The following is a 14,603-nucleotide window of genomic DNA, read 5'->3' on the forward strand; positions in this document are numbered from 1 at the left end:
ATGAGGGGGTGTCCGCCGCTGCTACCGCCCGCCGCCGCTGTCACCCGCCGCCACTGCCGGGGTTGTCCGCTGCTGCCCCGGGTGATGCTGGAGGCTCCGGTGCTGCGGGGGGCTCTGGCGACATTTTGTGAAAGACCAGAGCCCCCCGGCAGTTCGTCCATGCGTTCTAGTATGACTAACTCCTGGAAAATGGCCGCCGGAATCTCGGGAGATGAGATTTCAGCACTGAGATCTCATCTCTCGAGATTCCGGCGGCCATTTTCCCGGAGTCAGTCATACAGGAACGTCTTTCACAAAATGTTGCCAGAGCCCCCCGCAGCACCGGAGACAGCCCTGGAGACAGCCCTGCAGCACCAGAGCCCCCTGCAGCACCAGAGCCCCCTGCAGCACCAGAGCCCCCTGCAGCACCAGAGCCCCCTGCAGCACCAGAGCCCCCTGCAGCACCAGAGCCCCCTGCAGCACCCCTCATCCCAGCCTGCAGCACAGCAGCCCCCCTGCAGCACCGAAGCCCCCCTGCAGACCCCATCATCCCAGCCTGCAGCAATGCTCCACTCCTGCCTCCAGCAACGACCCTGGGACCCTGATCCACCGCAGCCACAACCCCTGGTAAGCAATAAGACGCATGGATTATAAGAAGCCCCCTCAATTTATTAAAAAAAGTTTTTTCCTATTTTTCTCCTCAAAATTTGGGGTGCGTCTTATAATCCGGAGCGTCTTACAAAGCGAAAAATACGGTATATATTGTACACAGAGAGAGAGAGAGAGATATGCAAATACGATTTTTTATTTTGCACAGCCAAAAAGAATAATTTTCCTTTCTAATTAATTCAAAACAATGTTGCCAAATTGAGTACAACCCAATGAAAGTCATAAACCTAAAGGTTAGACTACAAGATTGTAATTAACAAGAATTCAATCTCAGGTAAGTCTGATTATATATTACAAAGGTTTCCATCAGACAGTGGAATATAAAAGGGTGCTACTTTACAAAGAAAAACCCTTCCCATTTCATGCTGTCGAATGGCACCATATGGAAAAGAAATGTTACAAGACCTAAGAAAGAAAATCACTTCTTTACACAAGAAAGGTGAAGGCTACAAGAAGATCAGTAAAGAATTACCGTACTTATCAGCCAGAATATTGTAGCAAAGGTGCTACAAAAATTTTACAAAGCTGGAACTGCAGCCATCTCATAGCCGTCCAGGCCAACCACAGAAGATGACACCTAGGGAGCGTCTTTTGATGAGAAGAGTCGATGAAAATTGACATGCAAATTCACTGCAGTTAGCTAAAGAAGCAGAGAGCCAAACCGGGTTGTGTTTCCAGTGACAAAATACGGCGTACACTGCAGAGTAACGGCATGCATGGGTGTCGCCAACGAAGGAAGTCCATGTAGGAAAAAAAGCTGCCGGCAATAAGCCAGGGCCCATTCTGAAAATTGTGAAGACTACTACTAAAAAAACTACTACTGTTTTTGGAACTGATGGCTTAAAATCTGTATGGCGTCTTGCAAAGGTAAGGAGTACAAAGTAAAATCATTGTGCCTACAGTGAGACATGATGGGGACAGTATACTTGGGGCTTCCTGAGTGATGGTGTCGGTCAGCTACATTTCATTGATGGTGTCATGACTTCACAGCTCTATTGCTCTATACTGAAAGAGAAGATGCTACCATCACTCCGTGCCCTTGGTAGACGTGCACTTTCCTAACCTTACCATGATCCTGAACACACCTTCTGTTACATTTCTGAAGCTGAACAATGTGAATGTGATTCACTGGCCAAGTATCTCCTGACCTGAGCCCAACCGAACACCTATGGGGAATTCTAAAGAGATGAGTTGACAATCACTCTCCATCCAGGCTCTGGATTTTTGGTGCTGTCCTTAAAAATCATGGTGGTCATACAAAACGCTAAATGAAGAAGTTTTTGGTGGGGTGTACTCATTTTTGCATCAACTAATTTGAGTAAAATGTAAGATATTAACCTTTCTTTCATGTTGTGGGTTAAAACAAAATTTTTCCTAGAAACTAAGTCTTGTCAAAATGTTGGAAATGTTTCTTGTGTCCAGTGAGATACTGACTAAAATCCGGCAGTCCTGCCCAATTGTGGACATTATGGAATCACTGCTGTCACCTGCCACTGAAATCCCTTTTCGTTGTTGTCTGTTCTGCTCCATTTTGTTACTTTTTTCTTTTACAGGTGGCGCTCTACAGTCTGAAAATTTATCCTTTTATGTAGGGGTATGTTAGAAGTGTGCAGATTGTCTTGCTGTGATGTGATTTCTGAACCATTTTAATTACAATTTTTTTTTTATCTCTGGGAAAATTTTAAGTTTTGCAGTCCCAAGTTTTAGATTTTTGTCTTGTGGGAGTGTCCCTTTCAGTAATACAGTAAGCTCTGTTTTGTATCCAAGGTGGAGTGGCCTTCATTAAGTCATATCAGCACAGATTATATCCTGCACTCATTTCCTCTTCAAGTGCGTATCTTTTTACCTAAAGTCTGTGTCTTTTTTTCTCCTCACTCCCTGAGACTGTACATGCTTTCTCCTGCTCTATAATGCGGACATTTATGAAAACCCTCTCTGAACCCCCTTCTGCTAGCTTAAACACTGAGAGAAGGAAGGGGGAGAACAGAGTGACCTGTCAGTGATGAGTTTGAATGGATTTGTAACCAATAAAGGACCACAAAATGGAATATTTTTAATTATATTTCTATCTAGAAATTGCTTTAGAAAGAAAATGAATGCTAATATTTTATGCAAAGCATGTTCTTCTTATATATTAAAAACTTCTAAAACCTTTTAGCATATTTTATCATGTGATTGAGCTTTTATGGTCACCCTTCCAGTGTTTGGACATCTTTCCCGATATTTCTTCTGTTCCCGGCACCATGAGTTGTGTGTGCAGTGGGGTTTATGCCTGGTCCATATTCATGTGCATGACTCGTTCTTACTCTCTGTGATCCGGGTGACTACATCTTTCCTTACCTTCACCATCGCTGATGTCTGAGGAGGATTCGCCCTTGCTCTAGTTTCTCAGGATTTCCCAATGACTGATTTCTTTCTCCTTCTCCAGATATCCCTGAAGAAGAGGCGAAATATTGGACTAAGAAGCTGGAGCGGATTAACACCCTGGGAGAGGCCGGAGAGGTGCGTGCATTTCTAGTTCCTTCTTCTCAGTAGGAGCAGAACATATCGAGGTCAGAAGAGGAGTGTGCTGCGCCGGCCGCTCATCTGCATCTTCGGATCCATGGAATCCGCAGGGCATCGCCATTATCCGTACAACAGGACACTGCAGCCTGTCTACAGCAGTGTCTGGTTATTCCTGGGCATCAAAAACGTTTCTTCTAAAAAGGCGCCACACTTGTACGCAGATTGTGTCTTGTATTGCAGCTCAGCCCCCATTCATTTCTATGGAGCTGAGCTGCAATGCCAGGCTTATCCTTGTGGACTTGTGAGACGACTGCTTTTTTCCAAAAATACCCCCCAAAAGACAGCATGTTTTTCAAATTATAGGTCTCCCACCTAAATGTTCGAGGTTTGACGCTGCATTAAAGGGGTCCCCTGGGGGATGTTGCGGCGGACCTGATGTTACACTTCTCACAGGTGAAGCGGGGTCCCCTGGGGTCATATGGTGTGTGGCGTAGAGGGTGTAGCCGGTGAATAAATGCAGGAGACAAGTGATAAGTCTTTACCTGGTTTACTTGTGGATAGCAGGCCAAAGTCCAGGGTACCAGAAACAGGGGCCTTCCACTCTGCGCTCACTGTCTGAGGTCCCTGCTGCCACTAAGTGTCTCAAACAAGGTCCTTATTCATTCTCCTGTCCTGGGACAGGTACCTGTATGGCAGGCAGCTTGAGCCGTGCCTACTGGGGTCCTTTCATGGTGACTCCAGGCTCCAAGGTGCTGCTGTACCACAGATAATTATGGGCAAAGTCCATGTAATTCAATGCCCTTCGGTTCTGCTCTGTGTATTAATCCACATAAGCCTCGGGCTCCCGATTCCCAGTTCTCTGCGCACGGACTCCCTGGGGGCCTACTCGTGGCCTCCTGGAGTCCTGTTTCTCCACTGTGCTCCATCCCTGTCTGTCCTCTCACACAGACTGTCTGTACTAACTGAACTCACTCCGCCTCCAAACCAGGATCTTTATCCAGGCAAGCTGCCCCAAAGCAGGGTTTTGAGCTCCCCCTCCTAGCCTGGATTTGGAAGGTGTTGTGTGTGTGATAACCTACCAAAGGGAATCCCACTTGCCTCCAGACATAGCACTACCCTCCCCAAGAGGAAGGCAGCACTACTGTGGTACCCGAACTCCTGGGGTGCCACAGATGCACTAAGTAAGGAGGAGAGAGTCAGTATTTGTACACTCTATAAAATACTTTTTTTTTTTTTCTTTACCCCACATTATTCATATTTACAAAATTTTTACTTCTTTTTTTGCTGATTCTAAGTTATACTTTATTTTTGTCACGACTCAGCTTTCAGGTGAGCCGGGCCCAGGGCTCCTTCCCTGTCCCTAACACTAGGGGGGCACCCTAGCTCACCCTATTCCCTGAGATACTTCTGAAGGTGAAGATGCCGGGGCCTCTACCCTTGCCTGATCTCCTGAGTTAGACCTCTGTCTGTTCTCTTCCCCCACCCAGGGAATAGGGGCACTCCTGTGCACCGCAGTACACCAACCCGACAAACAAGGTTACACAAACAAGGGTAAACTGAAAACACCAGGCATACAAAATATTCACTCACATATAACCGAGATATGCACCCGGGAGTGGAGTATGGACAAAAAACAAAGTAAGAGGAGGGAAGGGAATTATCACACTTACAAACCACGCAACAGTCACAGATAACTCCTCCAAACTCCTTCTCATATGAACACTTCTCCTCCTAAGCCATGCAGCAAATGCTAACTGTCATGGGTTTGAATCAGGACCCAGAGGTTCCAACTCGGCTGATTAACCCTTGTTCTGCCAAAATAAATAAACATTAAAATGAAATGATTCATCTCCACGCAGGAGTAGGAGCAATCAGACCCTGGGTTCTTCTGGCTCCTCTCTGTTGTGGGAACCTCATGACAATTTTATTCCAGAGCTGAACTCGCAAGTATGCAAGTATCCCTGCTCATTGTGTGTCTGCACAGAGCTGTCTCTGGTGGTTTGCGTTCAGGGATGTATAGCCTATTTTTTTTCTAGTACTGTTATGTCATATAATGCACGATAAATTAAAGGGATTGTCTTCAGGAGAGCACTGCTCCCATGCCTCCTGGCTTCCTGCTTGCAATGGGATTGTATGGTCCTAAATGACAGTTTGGTCCAGCAGCACGCTCTTCCATTCTGTGAGCTTTTCCTATGCAACATTATAGGAACCAGCGATCCGGTCCGTTTCGGAGCAGCACTTACAAGCTCTATAGAAAATAGCTTGTAAGTGCTGCACTCCTTACCTAGGAGATTGTCTACTGCTGATAGACTGTAGAGGTGGCCAGTAACCTAGACATTCAGCAGTAAACCATAAATTTAAAAACTCTCTCCGATCATGAGAACAGGCACGATTTTTAACAGTTGATGGTTTTTACAACACTTTTCAATTTTACCATTTATGATGATGAGAATAACCCCTTTTAACATTGCCACTGTATTATAGGAGCTCAGCTAAGCTGATCAGGGCTCTCCTTTTCCAATACCAGCCAGCAGAATTTGATTGCTGCTCTGGGGTATAAAGCAGACTGTAACTTGACACCTCAGTGATGTCAGTAACACTTCAGTTACTCTTTTAGTGCTAGCAGTAAAAAATGGCTGCACCTGAAACGGGCAACTAACCTTCTGTTTACAAAATCTCTGCATGCCGTCAGTGACCGGAAACATTCTTGCTTTTATTCAGATGAGTCTGTCACGGAGGTCCCGCTACCTCTCCGCCATCTTGCACACAACTTTATATGAAGGCAGTGATTTTCGGGCCGCTTACCGCTGCTCATATTTCCGTGGGTCACGCTGACAGGTTTCTTATTTTTTGTTTTGACTTGTGTGAGATCAAAACCTGAAATCTTCCAAGTAAAGCAGAATTCGTCTTTCCTCCTACCCGGTAATTATCCTCCCACAGCTCGCAGCGGATCTCATCACACACAATAATAGTACCTCGCCTCTCGCCCCGCAGGCAGCCGCTGGCTGGGTAGGCAGCCGCTCTCTGGGTAGGCAGCCCCTCACTGGGCGCCTGTGTGACACCGCACATGTCAGGTGCCTCCCGTGTACGGCAGAAATTACAGGTCCCGTCACAGCAAACATGTGCGCGTCTCCGCTACCCTTCCCCCACATCACATAATAGGGGACGGGGGAAGGGTTCATGGATTTATAAGCTCATCTGTTTTATATCAATATTTACTAATATTTAGTTCCTGCATTTAAAGGGGATTAACGAGATAACAAAACAAAAAATAATTTTATAAACTGCGCCACTCTTGCTCATAGGCTGTGTTTGGTATTGCAGTTCAGTTCTATACAATTGAACGGATCTGAGCCGCAATACCTGATGCAGCCTTTGGATGAGAGTGGCGCTGTTTCTAGAACAAAAAATCCTTTGTAATCCTGAACTGTCCTTTTAAGTCTATTAGTTTACATTGCCTTTATTTGGGCCAGTCTGTGTGTGGTCGCTGGTAATGTGGTTACTCTGCAGGGCTCTCCCATAGCCACACTTCATGGTAGTATGAGCTTGGACAGTGACGGCTCATTATATTTTCTCTGCAATTTTTTTTTGTTGCTCTAGGTTTGCTTCGCTTTTGATTATTTTCTCCTCACCTTCCAAGAGCCTTACAGCGATATTCCCTCTTCCAAGATCCTATCCCAATATATGTAGTAGGCGTAATAATAATAGTATTAGCAGATGCCTCCAATTAGAAATGTAGTATAGTTCTTCTGATTCACTTGGTCTCTATCCTCGTGTGCAGGCATTGCAGGACCTCGGGTATCCATGGTAAGACCACTAGCAACTAGCTAGCTGTCACTATAGCAGTGGACGTAACCATGGATACTTATGGTCCATGAGGAAAAAGACATGGCGAGAATCAGAAGAACTATACTACATTTATAATTGGAGGAATTTGCTATCATTATTACACCTACTACATGTTGATATAGGATCTTGGTGATGGGAATACTCATTTAACTTTATTTTTTCTGAGGGTCCATGTTTTTTGTTTTGTGGTACGTGCGGTTTTATATTTTTGTTTGTTCTGACTTTTCCCTTTGTAGATATAATATATTTTGTTTTTACATAGTTTGGTTGCAAAAAGACTCTTGTCCATCAAGTTCACCAAGGGGAGGGCAAAGTAAAAGGGGTGTAGGCACGACCATAATTCATGGTCCAATCTGCCCTAAAAGTACCAGTTTTTCCCTCCTGATCCCAAGTGTCGCTTGACTGGATCAGAACAAGAACTTTACACATTTACGTCAGTATTTCTTATTCTGAAAAAGCATCTAAGCCTTTTTTGATCCCATTGACTTTTCTCGGCGAGACCATCTTCCGTTAGTTCTCATGGTAAAGACTGAACCTTTTTTTTCTCCAGATGGAGTGAGCGCCCCCTTGTGTTTGGAGGGCGTTTTACAAGAAGCTGCTTCACACCATACTTTTTGTTTGGGCCCTGTATGTACTGGCACAGGGTAATCACGTCCGCCCCTTAGGGGGTCCGTGCACACTTTCAGTATTTGGAGCAGAACAATCTGCAAATACTGAAGGGTTGGCAGTTTTGGTATTTTTTGTGCTGGTTTTTTTTCCCCCCTTATATGTGTAACGCTAAAAGAATAGTCCCGCTGCAGATATAATGCTCCAAATCTATAAGGAAAAAATAAGTAACCTGTGCATGAGACCTCCGAAATCTTCCCTCTCGCTATGCTGGGACTCCAATGCTGTGTTTTTTGGGGGGTTTTTTGTTCCCTCCGGAATAAAGCTTCTCTTCTGAGTATACATTCAGAATTCTTTTAATCATCCTGCATAACTAATGTCATCCATGTCCCTTGTTATTCTTGTAGCTCTTCTTTTTACCTTTTTTTTTTTTTTCACTTCCGTGGTAGTCTTTCTTCTGCGAGTTCATGCCCCCCTCTTCTTTTTTGTGTTATAATAATATCCTTCTGATTGACATTACTTTCTGTTATTTAGTCTATGGTCTACAAGTGCCCCAAGAGCCTTCTCTACAAATGACTCTCCGAGTTATACTCCCCCCTATAATATTTAATACATACAGGTATACCCACAATGATAACAAATGTTTTAGGAGGGTGTTTTGTTTTTTTTTTGGTTTTTTTTTTTAAATATTTTCAGGTAGCCCATCAATGGGATTTGAAACGATGATTGTATAGTACCATTAGTGATGAGTGAACATGCTGGGATAAGGTGCTATCTGAGCATGCTTGGGTGCTAACCGAGTGACTTCGTCATGCTCAAAAAATTTGTTCCAAACCCCGCCGCTGCATGTCTCATGGCTGTTTGACAGCCGCAACACCTGCAGGGATTACCTAAGAAACAGGCATAAGACATGCAGCCGCGAGCATATTATTTGAGCACGGCGATCACACTCGGTTAGGACACGAGCATGCTCAGATAACGCCTAATCTGAGCACTTTCGCTCATCACTAAATGCCATGTGCAATGTATTGTAAAATAGTCGTTCCGTAGGCTCCTGGGTGCCGTCAGCACCCCACTTAACTGCTACTGTGACAATTGACAGCGGCATCTTAGGGGTTATACATGTTGAGATGTTTAATTTCAGCGGTTAATCCAGCCAGCACCCGCGCTCTATGGTGCAGACTCAGTCAGGTCACTCCATACATGCAGTGTGCTCAGGTCTGAATGTGCCTTGGCCGGGTGCCGGCACCTGCCCTGTCCGTTGTCACTCGTCTTTATTCACTTACCCCTTTAAAGGGGTTTATTTAAGACTTTGATATTGATGGCCAATCCATAGAATACGCCAGTCTTGGATCTAACACCCGAGAAGCTGGTAACAGGTCCAGATGTAATCCGTGTGCAGCACAAGTCTATACTTTAAGGTATAAAGTTATATTTCACACATTTTAATATAACAGATTTTCTGTCTTTTCTCCAGTATTCGTACACGGAGGATGTGCAGAATAAACCGCTGCCTATGGCCGTCTCCCAGTGCTGTAAGTTTTTACTCGGTCTATAAACTATTCTTTTTATTTCTATATTGACCGCTTTCTTTTGCTGTGTTATAGATCAATCTGACTGATCAGCACTTGTTAGATTATTTCATCTGCTCCGGGGTCATACATTTTATATGAGTACAATCCTCGGAGGGAACAATATTAGTTTTTCGAGTTCGATGAACTTTCTTATAGGAGAATAATAAATCTCCAAATTCCATAAAATTGAGTGAAAAAAGATGGACATCATATACTACAATGAGAAACACGCTGCTTCTTTACCTGGAAAAATCCGGTTTTCTGGGGGTCTCGACTGCCAGCAGCCCCTAGATTAGAGTTGTCGGACTCGTCAGTGGTAAAGGAGCCCCTTTTCGACTTTCTGCTATTTTCTCTATTACACCTCCAAAGAAATTTAGAAAGAAATTGACATCTGGGCGTTACCAGTTCTTTTGAAAAGAGGGTGAATCTATGCAGACTGGCTCTGATTGGCTAGTGCCAGAGTCTGTAGGGACACGCCTCCAACAGGTAACACCCCATTGTTTAATTGATTCATGAATTTCCATTAGGCAGAACAGCAGAACAACGTACATAAAGTATGAGATCTGTAAGGTGGTAAAGTTCTACCAAGCGACGTCAAAATCTGCAACAAATCCACAGAAAAATCCACAAGATACTATTGGATTTGTTGACGATTGTTTTCTGTCTTTTTAACTCTATGCATTACAAATAGAGAAATCCACTGTAAAAATCTACATCACAAACGGACCTGCTGAAATCTGCACCTGATGTCAGTGTCCGCAATAATTTATTGCAGCGCTGGGATAAGATTTAGCAAATCTCTAGTAATGTAATAGGCTGAAGATTTTCCTATAGAAAATACAAAACGGATCCCTGTTTCTCCAGACAACTTGATAGTTTAATGTGATGAATAGACAATTTGTCTTGCCCTAAAAAAACTACTGGAAAAATACCACCATTTGGGTCTCCCTTCTACTCACTGCCTGTTGTCAAGTGTAATCCTTCTCTAGCAGCAGAGGCATGTGCATGGGTTACAGGAAGTGGAGGCGAGGCCTGTACGTGGGTTACAGGAAGTGGAGGCGAGGCCTGTACGTGGGTTACAGGAAGTGGAGGCGAGGCCTGTACGTGGGTTACAGGAAGTGGAGGCGAGGCCTGTACGTGGGTTACAGGAAGTGGAGGCGAGGCCTGTACGTGGGTTACAGGAAGTGGAGGCGAGGCCTGTACGTGGGTTACAGGAAGTGGAGGCGAGGCCTGTACGTGGGTTACAGGAAGTGGAGGCGAGGCCTGTACGTGGGTTACAGGAAGTGGAGGCGAGGCCTGTACGTGGGTTACAGGAAGTGGAGGCGAGGCCTGTACGTGGGTTACAGGAAGTGGAGGCGAGGCCTGTACGTGGGTTACAGGAAGTGGAGGAGGCGAGGCATGTACGTGGGTTACAGGAAGTGGAGGCGAGGCATGTACGTGGGTTACAGGAAGTGGAGCGAGGCATGTACGTGGGTTACAGGAAGTGGAGGAGGCGAGGCATGTACGTGGGTTACAGGAAGTGTAGGAGGCGAGGCATGTACGTGGGTTACAGGAAGTGTAGGCGAGGCATGTACGTGGGTTACAGGAAGTGGAGCAAGGCATGTACGTGGGTTACAGGAAGTGTAAGCGAGGCATGTACGTGGGTTACAGGAAGTGGAGCGAGGCATGTACGTGGGTTACAGGAAGTGTAGGCGAGGCATGTGCGTGGGTTACAGGAAGTGGAGGCGAGGCCTGTACGTGGGTTACAGGAAGTGGAGGCGAGGCCTGTACGTGGGTTACAGGAAGTGGAGGCGAGGCCTGTACGTGGGTTACAGGAAGTGGAGGCGAGGCATGTACGTGGGTTACAGGAAGTGGAGGAGGCGAGGCATGTACGTGGGTTACAGGAAGTGTAGGCGAGGCATGTACGTGGGTTACAGGAAGTGGAGGCGAGGCATGTACGTGGGTTACAGGAAGTGGAGCGAGGCATGTACGTGGGTTACAGGAAGTGGAGGAGGCGAGGCATGTACGTGGGTTACAGGAAGTGTAGGCGAGGCATGTACGCGAGGCATGTACGTGGGTTACAGGAAGTGTAGGTGAGGCATGTACGTGGGTTACAGGAAGTGGAGGAGGCGAGGCATGTGCGTGGGTTACAGGAAGTGGAGGCGAGGCATGTACTTGGATTACAGGAAGTGGAGGCGAGGCATGTACTTGTATTACAGGAAGTGGAGGCGAGTCATATACTTGGATTACAGGAAGTGCAGGGTGGGGCTTTGACTCTGATTTTGCTCTCCTGTCTGTCAAAAATCTTACATGCATAATAAAGAAGTGGTCTATCAGTTTAGGACAGACAAGTCTTTTTTTGACAGGCTGTCAGTTTTGACTTGTGGTGGGGGCGGGGAGGAGTAATAAGACTGCGCTTTTCTTCAGTTTTTGTGACATGACAGATGCACTTTTTAAAGGAAGTGTGACTATTGCAGATCACTAAACCACTTATTTAGGTATGTAGGCGTCTTAGCCCCTATAAAAATCATACTTGTTGTATAGCTTTTAGCGTTTGGGTGGCATAAAGAGATTGCATATGCAAATGAGAGGGCTTCTGTACTCCCTTTGGATGGCCAAATGGCTCAGTGCACAGTTACTTCCCTCACTTTGCATACCGAGCACTGTCATTTCTTGATTGGCAGCAATGAAGCGATCACTGCCTGTACTCTACAGCCGTGCTCACACCGTCACCTGCGCTCTGTAGCCGCGCTCACACCGCCGCCTGTGCTCTACAGCCGCACTCACACCGTCACCTGCGCTCTGTAGCCGCGCTCACACCGCCGCCTGTGCTCTACAGCCGTGCTCACACCGTCACCTGCGCTCTGTAGCCGTGCTCACACCGTCACCTGCGCTCTGTAGCCGCGCTCACACCGCCACCTGTGCTCTACAGCCGCACTCACACCGTCACCTGCGCTCTGTAGCCGCGCTCACACCGCCGCCTGTGCTCTACAGCCGTGCTCACACCGTCACCTGCGCTCTGTAGCCGCGCTCACACCGCCGCCTGTGCTCTACAGCCGTGCTCACACCGTCACCTGCGCTCTGTAGCCGTGCTCACACCGTCACCTGCGCTCTGTAGCTGTGCTCACACCGTCACCTGCGCTCTGTAGCCGCGCTCACACCGCCGCCTGTGCTCTACAGCCGCACTCACACCGTCACCTGCGCTCTGTAGCCGCGCTCACACCGCCGCCTGTGCTCTACAGCCGTGCTCACACCGTCACCTGCGCTCTGTAGCCGCGCTCACACCGCCGCCTGTGCTCTACAGCTGTGCTCACACCGTCACCTGCGCTCTGTAGCCGCGCTCACACCGCCGCCTGTGCTCTACAGCCGCACTCACACCGTCACCTGTGCTCTGTAGCTGCGCTCACACCGCCGCCTGTGCTCTACAGCCGTGCTCACACCGTCACCTGCGCTCTGTAGCCGCGCTCACACCGCCGCCTGTGCTCTACAGCCGTGCTCACACCGTCACCTGCGCTCTGTAGCCGCGCTCACACCGCCGCCTGTGCTCTACAGCCGCACTCACACCGTCACCTGCGCTCTGTAGCCGCGCTCACACTGCCGCCTGTGCTCTACAGCCGCACTCACACCGTCACCTGCGCTCTGTAGCCGCGCTCACACCGCCGCCTGTGCTCTACAGCCGTGCTCACACCGTCACCTGCGCTCTGTAGCCGCGCTCACACCGCCGCCTGTGCTCTACAGCCATGCTCACACCGTCACCTGCGCTCTGTAGCCGCGCTCACACCGCCGCCTGTGCTCTACAGCCGTGCTCACACCGTCACCTGCGCTCTGTAGCTGCGCTCACACCGCCGCCTGTGCTCTACAGCCGTGCTCACACCGTCACCTGCGCTCTGTAGCCGCGCTCACACCGCCGCCTGTGCTCTACAGCTGTGCTCACACCGTCACCTGCGCTCTGTAGCCGCGCTCACACCGCCGCCTGTGCTCTACAGCCGCACTCACACCGTCACCTGCGCTCTGTAGCTGCGCTCACACCGCCGCCTGTGCTCTACAGCCGTGCTCACACCGTCACCTGCGCTCTGTAGCCGCGCTCACACCGCCGCCTGTGCTCTACAGCCGTGCTCACACCGTCACCTGCGCTCTGTAGCCGCGCTCACGCCTCGTCATTGCCAGGTCTTCTCTCCAGCTCCTGTCTGCAGAAAGGAGCCATTGATGAGAGGCGGCAATGACGCTATATGAGAATGGCTCCATTATGCATTGTTAGGAGGCTCAGTCCCCTACATACCTGTATAAGGGGTTAGTTAGTGTTTTGGGGTGCCAGACTCCATTTAATGGGAACCTGTTAGTTGAATTGTGCTGCCCAAACTTGGCAGCATGAATCCGAGCCTGGCTGCACGGTGGCCTCTGAAACACCTCCTGCCCCAGGTGACGGGTCTCCTCCATAGCGAGTGACCTGTCAATCACCTGGGAGAAGCCGGTCAGGGAGCCGCACTGTGAAAATCATATGAAACTAAAACCACCAAATCAGCAAAAACTTGTCTGTGATTTTCTGCAGTTTTGGTTGTACACCTCTGTGCAGTCTGCAGCTCGATGCCACACTCCACAATACACCAGCCAGGTCGCCCTGAATTATCCGGCAGGCTGTCCGCCTGTGGCAGCACCAATGTGGCTTTCATATTGTTCTCCAGCGCAGCATAGGTTAAATGCCATTATTACGTCTTTTTCATGAATCGCGCTGAATTCTAAGCTTTTCTTCAGTCGCTCGGCACAAATCCAGATAAACTGCAAACTTTCCTGATGCGAGATAGAAAATGAAATAAATGGTCTCCCCTCCCCTGTGGACATCACCTCGGAGGCTGCGGTAATAAACAAGCGGCACGGAGGCGACGGCGGTCACATTACACGCTGTACGCCGTAATGTAGGCTCAGTGCTGAATACATTTTATCAATTCTATTTATTTTAACAATTAATAAGCTGCCGGCTCCGGGGGAAATGTCTCTGCGCCCCGCTCCGCACTCTCCCTTTATTCTGCATAATTTAATAAGCTCTTAAAAAGGAGCAGAAATCACTTCTGTAGCGTGAAAGGATCCTGACGATGAGATCGGGCTGCAGGAAGAATAGGCAGAAAAAAACAGTAGTAACCATTTAATTACGCAGCCTGAGAATACATAAACTCATAATTCACAGCTGTGGGGTTGTTACAATGTATCCAGTCTACGCAAACCATTGTGTTCAAACCGGCTGATGATGCACATTGCTTACAATGACTTATATTCTCGTTGTAGCAAGTGAATGCATCTCGTTAGACTAGAATGACGGCCCAGGGTCGGACTCTGGGACCCTCCGCAATCCTAATTAAAAAGGGTTCGGTGTACAATTTCGGCCCTGCGTCTCCTGCACCGCAGTGCTCCTGGCCGTGCAGGGAACTTCAGCTAATTCCACTTACA

The 14,603-nt window shown here is 47.9% G+C and overlaps 1 protein-coding gene across 6 annotated transcripts in view; it reads left to right on the forward strand.

Moving 5' to 3' along the window:
- The window catches only part of UNC13B (unc-13 homolog B), a 328,189-nt gene that overhangs the window by 108,122 nt on the left and 205,464 nt on the right, over nucleotides 1–14,603 (forward strand). For all 6 annotated transcript variants that reach the window (XM_077284764.1, XM_077284742.1, XM_077284725.1 and 3 more), the window contains exons 7-8: nucleotides 3,077–3,150; nucleotides 9,086–9,143. In XM_077284764.1, the coding sequence (XP_077140879.1) occupies nucleotides 3,077–3,150; nucleotides 9,086–9,143 (132 nt within the window). The remainder of the gene's footprint in view (nucleotides 1–3,076; nucleotides 3,151–9,085; nucleotides 9,144–14,603) is intronic.

The sequence above is a fragment of the Ranitomeya variabilis genome, chromosome 1 (assembly GCF_051348905.1).
Source record: "Ranitomeya variabilis isolate aRanVar5 chromosome 1, aRanVar5.hap1, whole genome shotgun sequence".
Lineage (NCBI taxonomy): Eukaryota > Metazoa > Chordata > Amphibia > Anura > Dendrobatidae > Ranitomeya > Ranitomeya variabilis.